Genomic DNA, 21145 nt, shown 5'->3' with positions numbered 1-21145 from the left:
AAAATAGCTGTCAGTGCCTGCAATAGATTTAAGCAAATTAATATAAACAACCTTCCAAGAAGCTAGTTCTTGAATAAAAATATTTTCTAACCATTCCAATTTTTCATCTGCCCCATCTTTTATTGGACACTTTACTCCACAATTTACAATATCAAACCATGTGTAAATATTATTCCATATAAAAAGTTGGTATATTAAAATTTTGTTTAAAAATTATTGTTATATATATATATATTATTATTTAAATTATTATTGTAGAAAAATAACTGCGCAAAACCAAAATTAGATTCGTTGGACTCCAGCCATAAAACCGAGATAAGAACAACACCAACGTCAGAATAAAACACAATTCGGAATAAGGCCAAAATAGGACTAATACCTAATGTTATTAGAACCGTCTAAATCGGAATAAGTCCGACATCCGTCGGGATAAGACCTAAATGCTCATAATCAGGCATAAACAACACTTTAACCAACCCCCAAAGTACATCACTAACTCCTATTATGTCATTGGTCTTAATACTATGGTTTTATAGATTTTTCTGCTTAGGTATTGTTGCTTTTTAGGTCTTATTGTGTGTTCCCAGATTCGTTACCGCACAGGTGTAGGTGACCGCGACTATACGTATACATTTTATACGATCGTAGTTGTATGGAGAGGCCTTTACGATGGTAAAAGCCTAATTTGATCTTAATTAGTAGATAAAATTAGTTCTGGACGTCAGTGGTGAAAATCCAATACACAATACAACGATTTTTGATGCCAAAGCTTGTTTACATTCGCGACCGAAGTAAGTGTCATTCATGCGGAACAGTATGCAAATAAGGCAGTGAGCCTTCTATGTAATTAGTATTCTATGGTTCAACAGTGTGACAATTGTCTGTGTTAAAAAGCTTGTGCTGAAACATAATATTGAAAGCAGGGCTAATTGAAGCAGGCGTAAATGTTAAATTGTACTGGCTCCAGCTCCGGAGCTCAATGATACCACTGCTCCGGCTCCAGCTCCGGTAAAAACTATCAAATGGGGCCAGTCAGTACAATCAGTATCATCGGTTGCAGCTGATTATAAATTATATTATAAATAGTTAAACTAAGCTTGAAAATGACGGTGTCCTTGTGTACCATAAACTTGCGTACCATGTGGAACGATAACCATAGGTTTCCTAAGTTTTGCCTATTTTAAACGACTCGTTAGGACAAGAATTGGTGACATCATCTGTGAAAGTTTTGTTTGCGTTCAATTATTTCTAGGGTAAAAGTAGAAAATTATTCTAATTTTACCCGAGGTTTTAACTTAATGGTATAATACGCACTGTTTTAGTTTTCCGCTATCTCTTTGGAAAAGTTTAGATTCGATGTAATGTATGTATTCTGTGCTTAATATGTCGTACTTTTAACGAACATAGCACATTGTTTTAGTTTTATTTTAAGCGAAATAAATTGTAATGGGCTTCAGAGTAATACGGATATCAAAAATCGGTTTAAAAGTTTAAAATTTACCACTTATTGATTCCCAATTTTGCACGAATGATTTTGTTTTTTTGTTACTACTGATCTATCAATGATATACCTACCCTTCATGTATTCATATTCCTAATAAGTTTTTATTTTACAAAAATATAAATAAGTCATATAAATATAAAAAAATATAAACACATTAGACCAGGGTTGGTGAACCTTTTTAGTTAAAGGAGCAATATAAGCCAAATATTCTTTGTTGTATTTCAATGAGAGCCATATAACACTTTCAAACGTAGGTATAGGTTGAAACAAAATACAAAATTAAACACGGACGCGTCTATTCGTTTAAAGAACAGAACATAATATGCACTAAAAATTAATTAAGTTTGCGCAACTTTCATTACGGAGGTCCGTTGAAAGAATAGGGCCTTTTGGATAATAAGAGACTTCTTTGAAGGGTATAACAGGCTCGAAACAAATCGCAGAAAATTTGCCATTATGTGAGTTGAAAAAGGAAAACTAAAGAAAAAAGCGGTCGTGCAGCGTGAAGTTTTATTTGAGATCATGCTCAGAAACATTAGCTTAGATTTTTCTGTAAGCAAGGTTCGTTCATCAAAAGAGCCATATAGGTTCCCGACCCCTGCATTACACTAAAATAAATTCCAGATCCGCACGTGGCACATCCATGTGTGACGTGACAATATCATCACTTGTCCACTTCATTTTCCTGCAAAATATAGTTAAAGATTGTAGAATTATATATACAACGGGATGTTTTTTGGAAATAAAATTATAGTTTTAAACGTAAACTTACCTTCATTAAAACCGCTTTCGAGGAAACCAGCTGAAAATCGTGTTACGTAGGAAACTTCTGAAACGACTTATTGCGCCTTTCTGTAACATACACAAAAATTAAACCATTACCATACCTTGAAAAGTTGGTAAAAATAACAGTTGCCTTTACTTTAACAGGTGGAATTTCGTCCATATTTTTGCAAAAAATGAGTAACTTTTGTTAAATATCCTTATTTTTTGGTGGATCGTCTGCAAATGTTAGCAAATCAGCATGTTTAAATCACGTTGTACATATGGCCTGGGTGTTTGTTTCTTAAATAATTTTTATTAATCTTGTTACAAGTTACTGCAAACCTGCTTTTTATTTACATCGGGTCTATCGACATGACGTTTCGGTTGTTGAAGTTTGTCAATGTTGTCGTTGTTCACTGATTCTTGTTTCTAAATAACACATACGTATAAGTATGTCCTGCTAAATTGTATTTACTCTCAGTCTTAATGACTACAAACCTTCTTATTGCGGTCGTTAGAACCCTCCAAACAACCTTGCAACTGTTGAACTGAAGCAACATTCGCTGTGGATTTTTCCTTAATAACAAATAGATAAATAATATTAAAACACAAACGTTTACCCGATAAACATAAAAATGTCAAACCTGATTTTGATTCATATATGGATTGTTGGTACAACTTTTTGGCTTTTGAGATACCTTAAAAAAATAATTACAAAAACTTTTGTTTTTTATATAAAACCTGAATTTAGAATGTTACATTTTGTTACTATTGCTCATTACCTGTCTATAATTTTCCCTCAGCTTTTTGTGCGAAACGATGCATTGTACCAAACTGGAAGGTTCAAACTGTAAATTCAACAATTCTTATATATATATATATTTTTCATTCTTTATTGTTATTTTACCATCGTTTTACCTTAGTTCGTAAAATTTTCTTCGATATCTGGTAAAGCAAATCCTTTTTCAAGCCAAGGTAGGTGGTAAAGTGACAGCCAATTGACGGGATATTTTTCTGGTGCGGCACTTTTTCTACAAATGAAATAACTTAATTAATATTAACAAAACTACCATGAGATGAATACTAATTTTACTGATACTTATCTGCACGTTATTCATGTGTGACGTGACAATATTATCACTTGTCGACTTCATTTTTCTGCAAAACAAGATTGTAGACTTAAATATAGAACGGATTTATTTTGCAAATAAAATTATACTTTTAACAGTAAATTTACCTTCATTACAATCGCCTTCGTGGAAAACAGCAGAAAATCGTATTACGTAGGAACCTTCCGAAACGTCTTATTGTGCCTTTCTGTAACATACACAAAAAATAAACTACAATTATACTTTGAAAAGTTGTTTTAATAATATAGTTGCCATCACTCTAACAGGTGGAATTTCGTCCATATTTTCCGAAAAATGAGTAACTTTTGTTAAATATCCTTATTTTTTGGTGGATCGACCGCAAATGCTAGCAAATCAGCATGTTTCAATCAAGTTGTACATATGGCCTGGGTGTTTGTTTCTTTAATAATTTTTATTAATCTTGTTACAAGTTACTGCAAACCTGCTTTTTATTTACATCGGGTCTATCGACATGACGTTTCGGTTGTTGAAGTTTGTCAATGTTGTCGTTGTTCACTCCTTCTTGTTTCTAAATAACACTTAGAAATAAGTATGTCCTGCTAAATTGTATTTACTCGCAGCCTTAACGACTACAAACCTTCTCATTGCGCTTGTTAGAATCCTCCACACAACCTTGCAAATGTTGAACTGAGGCAATATTCGCTGCGGATTTTTCCTTAATAAATATATGACTAATGTAAAAACACAAAAAGTTTTACCGATAAACATAAAAATGGCAAACCTGTTTGTGATTCATATATGGATTGTTGCTACAACTTTTCGGTTTTTGAGATAGCTTAAAAACAAATATTAACCAAAATGTTTTTATATAAAACTTGAATTTAGCGTTTTACATTTTTTTACTATTGCCTTTTACCTGTCTATAATTTTTCCTCAGCCTTTTATGAGAAACGATGCATTGCACTAAACTGGAAGGTTCAAACTGTAAATTCAACAATTACTTTATTAAATTTTACATTGGACAACAAACCAACAGGTTTTTTTACGCTTTATTGCTACTTGAACATCGTTTTACCTTGGTTCGTAAAATTTTCTTCGATAGCTGGTAAAGCAAAATTTGATTTCCAGCCAAGGTAGGTGGTAGAGTGACAGCCAACTGACGGGTTATTTCTCTGGTTCGACACTTTTTCTACAAATGAACTAACTGAATTAATATTACAAAAACTACGATAAGTTGAATACTTATTTTAATGATACTGATAAAACTATTATTTACCTTAATTCCACGGTGATTTCCAATCTAAAAAAATCGTTGTTAACGTTTTAGCTGATTACTTCTTCTGTAGTACTTTTAAACAAACGGAAAATATTTTTTAAAGTTATGTGAATACAAGGACCCCCGTGATCATATATTGAGATATCCTTACTAATTGGGAAAGCAAGACTCAACCAGCTTATTTTTATTTTTTAAACATTTATCCTTAAGAATACTTTCTAAGTTCATGTATAATTGTTTAATAACACGATACGGATGCAAAACACTTACACCAAAGTGTATTTGAAGCCAGCTTAAATCAACTATTGTCGCATAGACCACTTCTGAAGACACCTAAGAAGTAGCAAATCAAATATGAAAGATAAATGCTTAACATAAATAATACTGAATGAAGCAGGAACAAAATGCCGACCTACCAAAGTAAATATGGCTTTTATCCACATTGCTATAGTGCTGCCCATTTTGTCCATTTCCGGTTGCGTAACATTTAAAGAAAATTCTCCATTTGCATTTTGAACCGCGGTTGTTTGAAATTTTTCCATCTGTAAAGCGATAGTCTACGTTGGTTTTCACTGACAGTCTGAAATCCTACTAAGTTGATGGGCCAGTCTTTACCATAGTGTAATTTAATTTTTTATTCTATCGAATTTAATTGTTAAATTTTAGAGAAAATATGTACTCTGATAGTTTTTTAATAAAAAACAAATAATAAACTTACAGTTATTGCATTTTTTTGCGATGTTGCGTTCTTGTTAGAATTGCCACTTTGATCATTTATCTGAACTCTCTCAGTAAAGGACTCTGGTTGTCCTGAAGTCTCATTCTGCACAAAAAGTCTTTAGTAAACGCAGAAACCAACGTTTTAGGCATTTATTAGTTACCTCTTCTTTTTGAACCGCAATTGGGAAAAGGGTGCTGACATATTCAGAAGGCAGATGTTTCTATTAAACGGAATAAAAACTTATTATATAAATGCGTTTGCATTGGTGGACGTTGTTCACAGGATACTATTCTCCTTTCTACCGGCAATAAACGTTTAACTACAGACATATGTTTAACACCAAACTCCAAAACTCAAATAAAAATTTACATATCTTCATAAAATTTCACATCTAACCTTATCACATTATAAAAGCTGGTGATTTAAAACCAAGTCTACTTACCAGCAACTTCGTGAAGTCAGTAATTTGTAACGGAAACATTCCAGCCCCTGCAATGTCCTTCCGGTAATTGCAGGGAGCATTTCGCATAGCAATGGCTTGAATCTGGGGAATCATTCCCGGCAGATTTCTTATTGCGATGCTGGTCTCATTCGACGCAATCTAAGATATCAACGTTTAGTATTGTCTAACCAAGTCTATCTATCTCTACAATCTTTGCTAAATATTTATTTACAGTTTTTTAACGATTAGGCAACTTTTGTAGCCTAAAGGCCCGTTTACACTACAGCTGCACTGAGCGGAGCTGAGCTGCACTGGGCGTGAAATTGTTTTCACTACAGCTGCACTGAGCTGCGCTGGGCGTAAAAATCGCCCCAAACGTAACGTGTTTCTATAGCTGCACTGGGCTTGAGTTTAGCAAAGCGTGAAACGCTCGCCACAATAGAATTTAAATGCAAATTACGCTTTGCTCAGCTCAGTGCTGCTGTAGTGTAAACGGGCCTTTAGGTCAATTTATTTTTATGAAAAGTAAGCTAAAATTGTGCAATATATCACAAGGATTATCTCATATTAAACCCACCTTGAATCGATACATTCTCAAAGGTTATTTGTTAAATCAGATAACTTTTAAATTCATCCAAATTTGCTATAAATAACTAACAATAAATTGTTAGTTAACAGTTGCAAATGTGATTTAATTTTTCCCAGTTTCTGCCCAATCCTAAAACAGTCCATTATTAGATAACAATCGTAACTTGACGACAAATTTACAATGTAGTTCATAGAAATAACATATTTTATCTTGTTTTTTCATTTAAAATAAATTCAGCGCAAACTAAATAAAATCAAGTGGTAACATTTAACCTATAGTAAGATATGTGCTAAAACAGACCCATTTAATTAATTTAAAAATCATTGCATATTAGTACGACCTGATTTACAGAATTTGTTTTTATTGAAACCACAGCTGTTTGTTGTTTAACCATAGAATACTAATTACATAGAAGTCTCGTCACCCATGAGTAACACTGACACGATTTGTTAATAACACGGGTTTCGGCGGCAATTATAGGTAGAGTATTCATGTCGTTTGTTGACCTGCGTATTATTTTCGCGTTTTCGCGTATTTTATTCAGCGTTTCAGTTAATGCACGAACTTTTCTAATTATATCCATGTTTATTTTGTCACTTTAATATAATTTAACATGTCAAGTATTGGTCTGACAAGGGAGGTAATAGCCGAACTGCTTAACGTTCCCCAAGAAGTGGAATTACAACCACTAATCAAGCCAACAGCAGAAGCAACCATCAGTTTAGTGTCCCTGCCGGGAGAGATTCAGCTTCCCTTCTAGCCTATGAAGTAATTACGGATTGGTTGCAGTTATTTAAAAAAAAATATATATATAATATCAACCGGGTTGTATAATATCACAATATCCGAAATTTTGCTGTAATGCTGATAAGTTATTTTTTAATTTACCATAATTGGAAGCTGCAAACCAACTTTTACATTTATTCAATGAAATTGTCTAAAACAAAGAAAAAGATACAGCTTTACAATCCTATTTTATAAATAAAGCTGAAAGTAAAATGTTAGTATATATATGTTGCTGGATACTGTATTCACAAGGTGTCCAAAAAGTACAAAGACTTGCATTATAAGTTTTATGTGCACCTGAAAATGAAAGAACCTCGAATTCTGCCTTTCTTTTCAGGTTGGAAAAAGAAAATTGCCATCTAAAGATGCCTGCTGAGTGGTGCTCATATTTTTTGATTATATGTATTTTACTTTTAGCAAAGAACGCAACAAAAAAGCTGATCAAATTAATTTCAATGAAGTAATAATCAGGGAGTCGAACCGTTTGACTTTTCCATTCCGGTTCAGGTTCGGTTCGGGTTCAAGGATTTTTTCGCAATCCGGTTCAGTTTCGGTTCGGAGCAATTTAAAAGTTCCGGTTCAGCTTCGGTTCGACCATCGTTATTTCAAAGCCGGTTCATAAAGTTCCGGTTCGGATATAATATAAGTTGCGTTAAATCTAAAAATGTAGATCAATAAATGTAGAGAATAATCTTTGAATAGTAAGTCATTCAATCAAAGTTAGGTGACATATTGAAAAAAACGGCAAATTTTATTGAAATATATAAAAAAATCAATGTTTTTTTATTCAATATTCAAATTTGTTCATACAACATGGAATAACTTGACTTTTTAAAATACAATTTGTAACGTCATGCTGGAGTGAACCGCTTTGTTAACAGGTTCGGGTTCGGTTAAGGTTCATGTTCTTTCAAATTATTCGGTTCAGTTCCGGTTCGGCTCCTTAAAATCGTTCAAAACCCGGTCCAGGTTCGGTTACGGTTTTGAAAAAAATGACCCAAAACCGGTTCGGTTCTGGTTCGACTCTCTGGTAATAATTGACATACTTTCTAGCATTCGTTTTAGTAAGTTCAATAAAACTCTGAGTAAAATGGCTAAATGTGATTATGAACAGAGCGAAACGGTGACTTTTTTTATGGTTATGCTGTTTACAAGGGTTTTGGGACACAATTTTAGTAAAAAGCTTTTTGAAAATGTTTTTAAAATTTAGGTTAATAAGAATTTTACAAGTTTGCAAGAGATATGCCAACAAAATAAGAAAGAGGCATGTAAAATAATATAAATAAAAAACAATATATTTAAATCTTTATTATAACAGTTTATTTGCACATAAATGTTATCTCAACTTAAAGTTGAACCCCTGTATTTTATTTATTTATGACATATGTCTTGATTGTAGTATCGTTGATGTATTATTAGCATTTGTTAGTTGGCCATTAGGGATCATTATAAAAGTTAAATTATTTAATTTCAGTCCATTAACAGCAATTCATTTTTTATTTGTTACCGGTACATCAAGTAATAACAGAACACCAAATTATTATTCAATTTGCCTATTTTTTTTTGGGGGGGGAAGGGATCTTCACAGAGTATTATCCAAACATTTCTGATCTCATATGTTGTATTACCGCCTTTGCTTTTTTTATTATTTTTCTTTCTATTACATGCTTTACACCATATGACACCTGGTGAATATCCGGATTTCTTGCCCGGTAGCCAAGTTGCCTCTAAATAAAACACAATTTGATATTTGCTTTGTGGTGGATATACTTCTATGTGTAAGCACACATAATCCAGCTGTTTTAAAAGACGATTATTAAGCAGAATAAAATTTATTTTATTCTGATTAGTGGTGAACACTAATCCCTCCAATGCGGGCTTTGCCATAAGTCTTTTGTTTTCACCTTTGTAGTGTTTTTCTATATTTTCCTTTAAATAAAAATAGCTGTTAGTGCCTGCAATAGATTTAAGCAAATTAATATAAACAACCTTCCAAGAAGGTAGTTCTTAAATAAAAATATTTTCTAACCATTCCAATTTTTCATCTGCCCCATCTTTTATTGGACACTTTACTCCACAATTTACAATATCAAACCATGTGTAAATATTATTCCATATAAAAAGTTGGTATATTAAAATTTTGTTTAAAAATTATATATATTATTATTTAAATTATTTTTAAATTGTAGAAAAATAACTGCGCAAAACCAAAATTAGATTCGTTGGACTCCAGCCATAAGACCGAGATAAGAACAACACCAACGTCAGAATAAAACACAATTCGAAATAAGGCCAAAATAGGACTAATACCTAATGTTATTAGTACCGTCTAAATCGGAATAAGTCCGACATCCGTCGGAATAAGACCTAAATGCTCATAATCAGGCTTAAACAACACTTTAACCAACCCCCAAAGTACATCACTAACTCCCCTAATAATTTCAACACTAACCCATTTTCTAACTCCACCCATTAAGAACGCCGGCCCCCTGACTGAGCCGGTCAGACTAGGTCGTCCAAACGTAGTCACCAAAACGCCCTCTACCCACAGGTTCGGGCGTTATTTTGGCCATTAGGCCTTCTTTCGATGAATTTTTCCTTATTCCGATGAATTCAGACATTCTTTTGATAAATTTAGGCCTTATTCCGACAGATTTAGGTCTTATTCAGACGATTTTGATATTATGCTGTACTGGATATTACTGCGTATTTGGCTTTATTATGTCGTTGGTCTTAATACTTTGCTTTTATAGATTTGTCTGCTTTAGGTATTGTTGCTTTTTAGGTCTTATTGTGTGTTCCCAGCTTCGTTACCGCACAGGTGTAGGTGACCGCGACTATACGTATACATTTTATACGATCGTAGTTGTATGGAGAGGCCTTTACGATGGTAAAAGCCTAATTTGATCTTAATTAGTAGATAAAATTAGTTCTGAACGTCAGTGATGAAAATCCAATACACAATACAACGATTTTTGATGCCAAAGCTTGTTTACATTCACGACCGAAGTAAGTGTCAATCATGCGGAACAGTATGCAAATAAGGCGGTGAGCCTTACATGTAATTAGTATTCTATGGTTTGTCATGTGACTGCAGTCTAGCCAAATCTCCCAATAACCATGCAATACAAGCAGTGGTTGTCAAAATTATTCAGTATCAAGAAAAATAACAGGGTTAATAATAAATAAAATTTGGTCGCTGGTCTAGAATCATCCCACAATGAACATTATTTGGGTTTGGGTAGATTTAGAAATATTGTTAAATAATAAAAAAATACTTGGTTCGTGTATCCAAACACTAACCGACAATCCGACACCATGTAATATCGTGCGTTGCTTTAATAATTGTTTCAACTCTCTGGTAGGATTCTAGAACAACGCCAAAATTGACACTCGCTTGGCCGACGGTTGTCCACTAATCAGAAGTTTTATTTAGCGTTTAACTTAACATAATTTGTCACTGATCAACAAAATGAGTCCAGCAATATATCTTATGACATCAGCCTTTTTGCTATGCGCAATTGCAGTTGGGCAAGTGGGTCATCATTAAATCAGTAATCAATCAGTACTTGCCTTAATATGAATATAATTATTTTAATAACATTTTTTCATAAAATTCCTGGCTAAGTTAGATTGCTATAAGTAGTGTGTAAAAAATGTTGATTGTTTTATTCTTTTGAACAGCGTTTTCCCTTTGGTTGCCCAGAGGCCACTTTGGAAAGTATAACAAGTGCACCCACATTTTTTTTTAAATCAAACCTGCCCCCAAAAAAATTGAACATGCACTCTACAATTTTCCATATGTTAAATAGGCAAGGGTGCACCCGCTCATCGCATTTTTTTGGCCGTGTTGCTTCGAGATCTGTAGTCCTTACAAGACAAGCCCAGAGGCTGAGGCAAACTGCATTCGCATTTTTAGGTTAATGAAATTCTATGTCACCGATATTGCATGTAAGGTTCTGTAAATACATATATTTTTACACTGTTGTGGTGTGTTTGGTTTCATAGGTTTCGGAATATCTCTATGGATAGTTCCAAATACATTTACTTAATTCTTCTATTGGGATGCACAGCACAGTCTCTTGACAGAAACTTCAGTTCTGCCGAAAGATGGACACAAAGCTTGTTTGTTGGCAGTAATGGAAGAACAACCACATTACTGCAAGAAAGTTGGTCACAGCACAATGGTAAAAACGATCAAACGCCAGCTGGGGCTGTTTCCAAAGAATGCATGAAATACCTGCAGCAGTTTAGCAATGCAACTTCTCAGTTCATCAACTGCACGGTTGCCAATGCGAGACCCCTGCATTACTGTGAAAACTGTGTTGGAGAATTCATGACTGTCAACAACCTCTACAAAATAATGCTGGATGAGGACAATAAGAACAGTTCGGTTGACTGCAAGAAAGAAATACTGAGAGCCGATAATGTTCAGGTCGTATTGGTGACCTTTAACTTTATACAAACTATCTGGGACAAGTCGATGTGTGATCGTTGCTTCGATGTTAATGATACCGGTGAAGCGAAAGTTTATCGTCCAACGGAGAGTACCAAAAAACTGCTGAAGCTTATCGAAAACACTCTTGATTGCTTTCGAGATTTGGATGGTGACGTATCGCCATCCAATCAAAGTGTCTGCACAGCCTGCAATAACCTTTATTGTCATGCAAATGACTATTACGAGCAGGTTGAAGGTGACAAAAAGTTATGCAGTGATCTAATTGACTCCATGAACTATACTAGACTGGAATGGGGCCACCATTACAAGTGCAGCCTTGCAATGAGCGACCCTGGCGAAATTTGGGAAATTGCGGCATTCATGTTTGCCATGCCGCTCCTCTTCTACCTTGGTTTATGGGTACATGCCGAACAGGAATTGATATTTGGGTGCAGATATCCATTTGGTCATAGGAGGCTCACAAACACTGAGTAGACTGCTAGTTAGTGTGTGTATTGTATTACCTGTTGCTATGTTAAGTATACCCTCCTGTCTCACAGGAGTCAGCCAGTCTGCATTTTCTGGCACTTGGGTGTGTGGCTCTAAATTTTGTGTGCAATTGTATGCCATACCTGAGGTTTGCAATTCTACCAAAACCCAGCCTTATACCAGAAATTTAACTGTGCAATTAGTTAATTGCGAGGACACACAAAACAAAAATGCAATTTGCTAAATTATGTGTGTACACAAAACAAATTAATCTTGAGTGTGCACCCACCTAATAATGCACTGGCATTCGAGCCACTGTGGAAAGTATGGTAAACTTGTGTACCCTGTAGTTATTTTTTAACAGACCGAACACCCAAATATTCAAACAAATTTGTCATACTTTCCAGACTAGTCTCCAGCATTTTTTGTAATTTTTGCGAATATGTGTGATCGTGGATGCCTTTGAACAAGATAAGGTGTGTATGACCTTATTTTTGAGACTCTTCATTAGTTTGTTGCTATTCATGTCCATAATGTCAGGTTAATTTTGTTTCATTCTTTTGCTTTGCTAAATTAGCCGTCCTTTATCAATACACAATCAGGATATATAGATACAAGCTTTTTGTTAGTTTCTGCTTATATATACTTTATTAGGGTTTAAAATGCTGATTTTACAGATATGTTATTAATGATTGAAACTGTCATTAAAAAGCAGGTTCAACATACCTGACTCAAATAATTTGTACTTTATTTGCAAATCCACCCAGAAACCTGTTTCTCATGTGTTAAAATAAATATTGCTTAGTTTTTTTTTAAAACAAACAATGTAAAACCTTAATAAATAGCGAACTGTAAAATTTGTATTGTTATTATCGTTGTGTATATTAAAAAAACAATTTAGTTTATACAGTTGTGCCGCATTTTGCGTTCTATGATTTTCACTGTGTTATGTGCTCCATTATGTTTTGCTTTCGCTAGGTTAAGCACAGGCTATGATAAACTTCCTAGAGGGGGCCATGTTATAATGTCTGAGGACCTGAAAAAGTACCTCTACCGCCAGCTGAGTAGCATTAAAGGATTGTATGCCATTGTGGTTTCCGATCGGGATGGAGTACCAGTGTTAAAGGTAAAATATATACTCAAAAAAAAACTATATTTAAAAAAAAATTTGATCAGGCTGGTTTTGTAAATGCTTGGAAAAAGGTTTACAGGAAATTGGTTTGCCTCCTTAAATAACAAATCCAAAACAATTTTGAAAAATATATAGATATATGGATTTTGGAAACGATTAAAAAGAATATTCATAAACAATTTATTTGCAATGTACTGAAAACAATGTGCAACCGGTTAAACCTTGTTTTATTCAGGTTGCAAACGAAAAGGCTCCAGAATTTGCATTGAGGTCTGGCTTTTTAAGTACTTTTCCATTGGCGGCAGATTTGGCTGGAAAACTTGGCTTCGGAAAGAACGACTTTTTTATTTGTTCGTACAGCAATCATACAATCGTGCATTTTAACAGGTAAGACACTTAACCGTTGTGTTTATCTTTTTTAGAATATTTAGTTTTCCCCTCTGTAAAAACCTAGCAATTCGCAGGGAAAGCTTGACATTTGATACAAGTTACCAGACTTAGTAAACTAATCCTATTGTTGGTTTGTTAGCTGTGCTAGGTTTATCCACTCATTGTTACTTCATAAATGTACAGCGCAATTTTATCTTAAATAACAAAACAATGTAAGGTAATAAAAAAGACAAAACATTATTTACCCTTTGTCTGCTTTAAATTTTCCACTAATTTATATTTAAATCATTATATACCCAATCAAAACAGCTGGTAATTATTTTTTGTCTTTGTTGTTTTGATGTTGTACACATGTCGCCCTTTGTGAGTAATGCTTTTGCATTACGCCCATAGAGCTATTTTGGTTTGATAGGCGGAACTACATTGATACCTTAAACATTTTATTCTATTGTTTTTAGACAACCCCTCACCATCAGTTTTATTGCTTGTGCAACCTCAAACACCGGACAGATACTTAACCTCGGAACTGAACTGAAAAAGTCCCTCGACGGTTTGAAGCAAATCGTGAAAGACTAAATATACACAATGTGTGAAGCAGCAGCTGCTTCTCCGACTATACCTAGTGCAGATCGAACACCGATGTCCATCGTGGTTCAGGTTAAAAACACTCTGCTGGATTTAATCAGTGGCACTTTGAGGAAAATAGCAAATGGCAATGGCGAGTGTGACAGTGGTGAAGGTGACGGTGTATCATCTGAAATTGTTGGATCGAATTTGGGCAACAACCGCTCGAAAGAGGAATACAAAAGAAGATTATCTACTTTTACTGTATCCTTTAACTACTGAAATTTGTGATAATTGTGTAGCCAGGCTGGCAGAACCTTGCCAGACTTTGGTTGACATGCATGATTGGCCAAAGTTTTTTTTTTTTCGCACCCCTAAAGGTTAATGCAGTGTTCACCTAGCACAAATATAAAACTTGCTTTGTTTAGGTGATCAAAGTTTTCTTTTGAATACCAAAATCTTCCTGAATCCGAATGGTGAAAACAAACAATTCTGGTTGCATATCAATGATAAAGATTAAACTAAGTAAAGAACTCAGTAAACTTAGTAAACCGAAAAATCATTTTATAACATCCAAACAAACTGATTTTCGGTTTACTATGTTCTGTACTTAGTTTAGTTTAATCTTTGTTTAGGTGATTAAGGAAATCTTTAAGCAATAGTCGTCTAAGATGTTTGAATAATTACCGGGAAAATAGTCTAAGAGTTGCACTAGGTAAACTCCTACGTTAATTGCAGCTAAAATCCAAATTAACTGTGCAAAGCACTGCAAAAAATGCATTTATTTACTTACATTAGTAAAATTTTCAATTAAAAAGAAAACTAATGCGCTAGGCATATTCCCATATTGCTTGAAATCACAGGATTTATGGCATTATTTTTTAGAAATTAAACTTCGCCAAGGTCACACAGCGCAACATGCCATTGTATGCATAGTGCCTTTATGCTGAATAGATTTGGCTAACACAGAATAAAAAACGGATAAAATAGAGTTAAAATTTGTATCAAATGGGAACATGGCCTAGTACTACACCACTTAAAAAAAGTAAAAGTTTTTTTAAAAATAAAATCCTTTTTTTCACACAAAGTTTTTCAGTTTTATGGCTGATTCTTCTGCCAACATGGTCACCGGCTTTTTGCCATACTGTTTGTACCTTTTTTTTCTGCCATTACTGTTTGTTATTTGCATCTAATTTCTCTTATTTTTATTTACAAGTCATAGCATTTTTGTTTCAAGTTTTCCTTAACTTTTCAACCTTTCAGCTGTCGTACTGGTGTGGCAAGCCTCTAACTTTGTGCCCTCCCTTGTTGGCTCAATATGGCTGGGAATGTATCGGTGAAGACATAATAAAATGTTGCACATGCGCTGCTATAGTTACTGTCAGGTTGCCATGGTCAAACTCTTCAAACTGTAAGTGAAACGTGTAAGCTATTTGTCCTAAAACGTGTAGCAGTTTGTTATGACTAAGAATGTGATTTTTTTTGTTTGTTTAATACATTTTTTAGTGGTTTCCAACCTGGGGGTGCAAGGGGTTGTCAGGGGGGTCGCCGTGCACTATTTGACGAACATAAAATTGGCAAAAAACGAAACAATACAAACAAATTAGCATTTTAAAGAGTAAAAGAACGTGCTAGTCTAATAATTATATGAACAACATTTGCTTAAGTGAATGAGTCTTGTTTTTGAGTCAACTCTACCCTTATTTTCAACCAATGAAAAAGCAAAAGGGGTCACGCAGGTTTTTGCAAACTGACAAGTGGGTGGCACAACAAAAAGGTTGGGAACCACTGGTCTAAACAGTATTAAACCAAGCCTTCGGTTAAGAATTTATTTGTAACATTGTGTAATTTATTTTTGTGTTGTTTCAGTTGATCAAAATATGTTACTTCCAGATCATGAACAATGCCAGAAGGCATCGCAGAAAATAATCTCAGGCCATATGAAGATTTGTTCTTGGCCGAGTAATGGATGCAGCGATTCATATCTCAATCCTTTTCAGTCCAAATACCTTACCAAACAATCAAGGAAGGAATTAGTTGATGATTTTGTCCTGAGAGTGAACTCTCTTTTGCTGCTCAACAATAAACTGCCACTCATCAATGACAAAATCTTGTCAGAAATGGTAATATTTGTATACAAGAATACATAGGATATTTTTTCAGCGATGTAGTTTTGGTATTTTCTGTAGAGTTTCAATTAATTGGAAATGCCTTCATTATGAAGACCCACTGTTTGAAAAATAAGGTTAAATTGTCATTATTTTATTAATCATTGCCATTTGATATTAACAAAAATCAAATATAAATTTATGTTTTTTTCACATCAGAACTTGTCTTCTGAATTGATCACTGACTTATCTATCAAAGCAAATCTACCAATTGACCAAGTCGAAGATAATGAGAAGGATTCCATGCAAGTGTCTTGTGTGGTTTTGGCTTTGTGTGGCTGGACTACCAAGTGAGTACTTTTTTAAATACTTAAATATGCGTGTTGATTTTGTATGACAAGGGGCAAAAATTCCCAGCTTTAGGGACTGAATAGTATTTGTGCAATTTTTACGTAATAAACAAAATAGTTTAATGGTGAAAATAATGGCCCAAATAGACATAAAAAGTGTATAATATAAACGGATGTAACTGATGTGGCCTTCATATCACTGATGATAGCATAAGCATTTGCCGAAACGTTTGAATAATAAAGCATGTCGCTTTTTATGTCTATTTGGGCCGTTATTTTCACCATTAAACTTATGAACAGATCCGTATATAGTGTTCCAAACAAAATAGTCTTTTTTATATTTGTGCAATTTTATACGTTGTGGAATTCTTAAATTTTAATGTATATTTTTAAGATTCTTCAGCAATAGAGTTGATATAAGAACACTGTGTGAACTAGCGGGTGGTAGTAAATCAACTAGTTTGAACATTATTTGTGGCTTGTGGTTCTCGGTATGGTCCTTACCTGTTCTAAATGCTTAAAAACAACTGTTTTATTTTTGCTGAAACAACCCTAGCAATCCTATTCTCCATTGTAGCATTTGAGCATTACATTTATAAATGTTATACTTAGTTTCATAGTATATGATAAAATAGTGCTGCACTAGCTTTCATAATGTCTTATTCTGATCACTGTTCTATGTGCTTTATTTTTTTTAGTTGTAAGGAAAGCACTCTGAACCCGAGTATTTACTGTGAGGAAACCTCGCGCAAAGTGGGCTTGTGGAACTTCTATTCAGTCGCTGACCGCGATTGCATCGAAGGAGAAAATCAAAGCGGAGCAAGTGATGAGGCGCCGGCCAAAAAGAGCAAAATGACAGATCACACAACTGTGAGTTATTATCTTTGAGATTGCTAACAATAACGCGTAATCAAAGGCTTTTGCAGCCACCAGTCACATATGAGGCATTTTAGTTATTTTAATTGCCTTGTTAGGTTAGCCACTTGACCATCAGAGTTTGTTTTTGCAGGAAAAATACAGACTCGAGATTTTAGTTTTAGAAAGTTCCTCTGTTTTTCTAAAACTTTTCTCTTATGACAAGTACGTTTTTCTTGTTAAAGTCGCAAGTACCCTTACGCGTCTCGTCTTACTTACCAGGTGATTGCAAAGAGCTTTTTTCATCCCACAAACCAACACCACGTGTGGTCGCCCTGGACCGTCTCTCTCCGCCCTCTAAGCGTCGAAACGTCACAAGTAAGTTCCCTTATATTCCTCGATTGTTTTTTCTTTAGATAGATTATTTGTTGCCGACATACAAACAAAGCGGAACAAAAGCGCATTTTTAGCGTGAAACAATAATGTGCGAACACGCCAGCCTTATGATTTGTGTGTTTAACGCCACAATCATCAACAATAAAGTAATTGAACTATATATTTGCCTTTTTTTTATATTTTTAAATGTCATGAAGTATGCCCGAGTAATAAAGTTGTAGCACAAATGCCTTTGGTATAAATCGAATAATGTTTAAAAAAAAATAATGGTCGTTGTTGCAACAATTCCTGTTGTTCGATTCATTTACGTTTCGTCACTAAGTGTTTATTTTTTCAAAACTGGGTCGGATACAATTCTCTTGAAAGGTCAAGCAGAAGATTACATTTATGAACATCTGAATGTGAAGAACGCTAATTGTACAATTTGGGCTTTGCGCGCATTTTTTTCTTTTGTTCGTATATTTTTGCCCATTTCAACACAAAATCTGAAAAAGGGCTATCATATCAAGCAATATTCAAATCTCTTTAATGTGTTTGTTGCCGCAAAAGTGGACACTAATCTTCGACAGACTATTCTTCGTTTTCACGGAACCGTTATTCGGCTTGATGGTTGGTAAAGGCTTAAAATATACACATCACTTTAATTTTACAGCCCTCAGCAGACGTTTTAACAAAAAATCACTTTTTGTGCGAAATAAGGCCATGACGTGTAGGCCGCAATCTTCGCCGATGAATAACGCCATGTAATGACTGACAATAAATTTTGGAGCATAATGGCTGGAGGTTGTAGTAAGACGTAATAAGAATATCAAAGCGAATACAGAAGTAGGTATCATTTTAAACGTTTCGAATAACTCCTTATCCAGTTTCAATGTTATTCGAAACGTTCAAAATGCTCCTACTTCTGTATAGGCTTTGATATTCTAATTACGCCATGTAATGAGTTTTGCACATCCTGTTATTCGTTCTATAAAGCAGGAAGACGTGAGCGCTGGTCATCCAATTGACACAGATGAGGACCCAGGATGGAAAACTGTCCTCTCCGTTCTCCTGGATCGGGGATCCAACGAAGACGGAGAGTCCCTGGATGCAAGCGTCGCTTCCAAGGACGTTTCGAAATCTTCTCCTACCAAAACGAGCGTTAAAACGCCGCCCAGAGTTGCCCTAAAGGCGGCCAGAATGATGTTGCAGGAATGGTCGTCGCCCCGTTGATATGGCTCTGGATACTAATAGCGACTGTTATGTTAGAAAGGCGAATTTAAGTAGAGCGACCTTATTATTAAGAGTCCTTTGAAACAGGGACATCAGTATACTTTTTCTATGTGTTGGATTTTTTGCAAAGATGCGAATGCAAACTATACAGTTTGCACAATTTGCGCACAAATGTGTACGCGAAAATGTGCGGACATTTTGAAATCCATTTCAAACATGTGCACAACTTTTGTTTCAGATTGTGTGCACATTTTCCAATAAAAGAAACTCTTAACTAACTTAACTCTAAGATTAACCCAAAATTGAGCATATCTTTTTCTGACCGGCCAGTAAAGTCGCTATCGTAACAGTCGCTCTTTTAAATGAATCGTTATCGTGAGGTTGCTCTACTGACCGTCGCCGTTCTAACAGTCGCTATCCGGCCCTGATCCTGTTGATATATAGGCCTACCGCTCGCAAGGGACGGGCCTTCGTAACGTTGATTTTTCTGTCATTCCATCACTGAATAAATAGCCTAATGTTTTTGATTTTTTTGTTTTAAAAGCCGTAAGAGGTTAATTCTATCTCCTGTTTGGTTTTTGCAATGTTTTATTTGTATGGAACCCGTGTGACGAAATCTGTCAACCCTTGTGTTTGTGACATGCCCACATTTCGCGCAAATTTGGCAAACTGTATTGTTATACATTTAAGTATCGTTGTAAATATTAAATTATACGCTGAATTCGGCGACTCGGTTTATAGCAAAGGTAAGCGCGCACTTTAAACAATGTAATAAAAATGGTAAAATTGTGCACCTATATTCTTGTACAAAACAGTTATTGCTAGAAATTAATTTGGGCAGCGAAAACGAGTCCCAATTATTCGTTGAGGGTTGCATGACAGATGCAGAATTTTGAAAATGTCCGCTATTGAAAAACAGTTGTGCCGGCGTGAGGTCTTCGGATTTGGTGATGGGAAAAATCCTACGCTAAAATGAACAGGCATTTCAATTACTGGTATTTCTAGATATAGGTTTGTTAACAACTAAAGCAAATTTTAGTTTATGGAGTTGAAAACAAATAACTTATCGGACAACACGGACGATATTTTCGCGATGAAATCGGGTTTCGAATAATAAAAGTCATATGGACAAATAGCTTTGACATTACACAGGACTTACATCATGTGTGTGCAAATGACGCTTGTCTCAGACTTATTAATTAAACTTGATTTCGACTTGAGTTAGTTTTAAGTGTCTTATTTACCACCCTGCTTAATGATATCCACAGCTTATCATGGGTTCTGCATTTGAATTGTGCATTGGACACAAGAAACGCTATTATTTGTAAGTTTGTGCGGCGATACGGCTTATGTTCGGAACTTGATCCACAACAACTACGACATACTTTAAATGTACCTCAGCAAGACGCACCGAATCCAGTCGACCTTATCAGGATTATCGTGCAAGAAAGGTCAGGCTAGAAAAACAACTAGCCTGCAGTGAGGTTCGAACTAGCGACCTTTGAACAAACCTGGACTGTCGCTCTACCGACCGAGTACCGCAGGCCGGGAAACGACCATAACACCGCTGCCTGCTGCATCCTGTTTGTACTTACGTACCGTTATGGGTTGGCCAGTACGACTCCAGTAAGGCTCGATCACAGAATATACTCATCTTGTGCAATGTTTTAGATATTATAAACAGGCTTTTTAACCCACACGTCAAAAAAATTAGTAGCATAAATCTTAACTTCATAAACTAAAAACGACACAGGCCAACTCACTAAATCTGAGGTGGTGATAAAGAGTCTTACACTTTCTTTGTAGGTTTTAAGAGGCTATTCTATACGATAAGACAAGATCAATATCTCGCAGAAAAATAAACGTCGCTTTTTCGAGATAAGCAGCCTAATCTTGCAAGTATAACTTGAAAAGTTCAAATAAAAAGTATAAAAAAGGGTGATTGCACTAAGTTGTGAAGCTACACTGTTCTGCCTTGTCATGTATTCTAGACAAATTGAGGACAATGTTTGCTGCATTCGTTCAGTAAAAAGAGAA

General features: G+C 34.9%; 3 protein-coding genes across 3 annotated transcripts; all 3 read left to right on the top strand.

Annotated features, from left to right (window-relative positions):
- The first annotated feature begins 11162 nt into the window (after positions 1-11162).
- LOC146136800 (osteopetrosis-associated transmembrane protein 1-like) lies at positions 11163-13079 on the top strand. The gene has a single exon (XM_083394944.1). The coding sequence runs from the start codon at positions 11199-11201 to the stop codon at positions 12105-12107; it is 909 nt and encodes a 302-aa protein (XP_083251070.1). The 5' UTR covers positions 11163-11198; the 3' UTR covers positions 12108-13079.
- LOC146136799 (ragulator complex protein LAMTOR3-like) lies at positions 13030-14219 on the top strand. The gene is made up of 3 exons (XM_083394945.1): positions 13030-13227; positions 13469-13620; positions 14082-14219. Exons 1-3 carry the CDS (start codon positions 13033-13035, stop codon positions 14197-14199), a joined length of 465 nt encoding a protein of 154 aa, XP_083251071.1. The 5' UTR covers positions 13030-13032; the 3' UTR covers positions 14200-14219.
- LOC146136798 (zinc finger C3HC-type protein 1-like) lies at positions 14209-19905 on the top strand. The gene is made up of 7 exons (XM_083394943.1): positions 14209-14451; positions 15451-15598; positions 16081-16310; positions 16515-16645; positions 17344-17515; positions 17783-17878; positions 18872-19905. Exons 1-7 carry the CDS (start codon positions 14209-14211, stop codon positions 19106-19108), a joined length of 1257 nt encoding a protein of 418 aa, XP_083251069.1. The 3' UTR covers positions 19109-19905.
- The last annotated feature ends 1240 nt before the right edge of the window (positions 19906-21145 follow it).

The sequence above is a fragment of the Ascidiella aspersa genome, chromosome 8 (genome assembly GCF_963924565.1).
Source record: "Ascidiella aspersa chromosome 8, kaAscAspe10.2, whole genome shotgun sequence".
Classification (NCBI taxonomy): domain Eukaryota; kingdom Metazoa; phylum Chordata; class Ascidiacea; order Phlebobranchia; family Ascidiidae; genus Ascidiella; species Ascidiella aspersa.
Note: the sequence above shows the minus strand (reverse complement) of the source record. Positions and strands in the feature narration are given on the sequence as shown.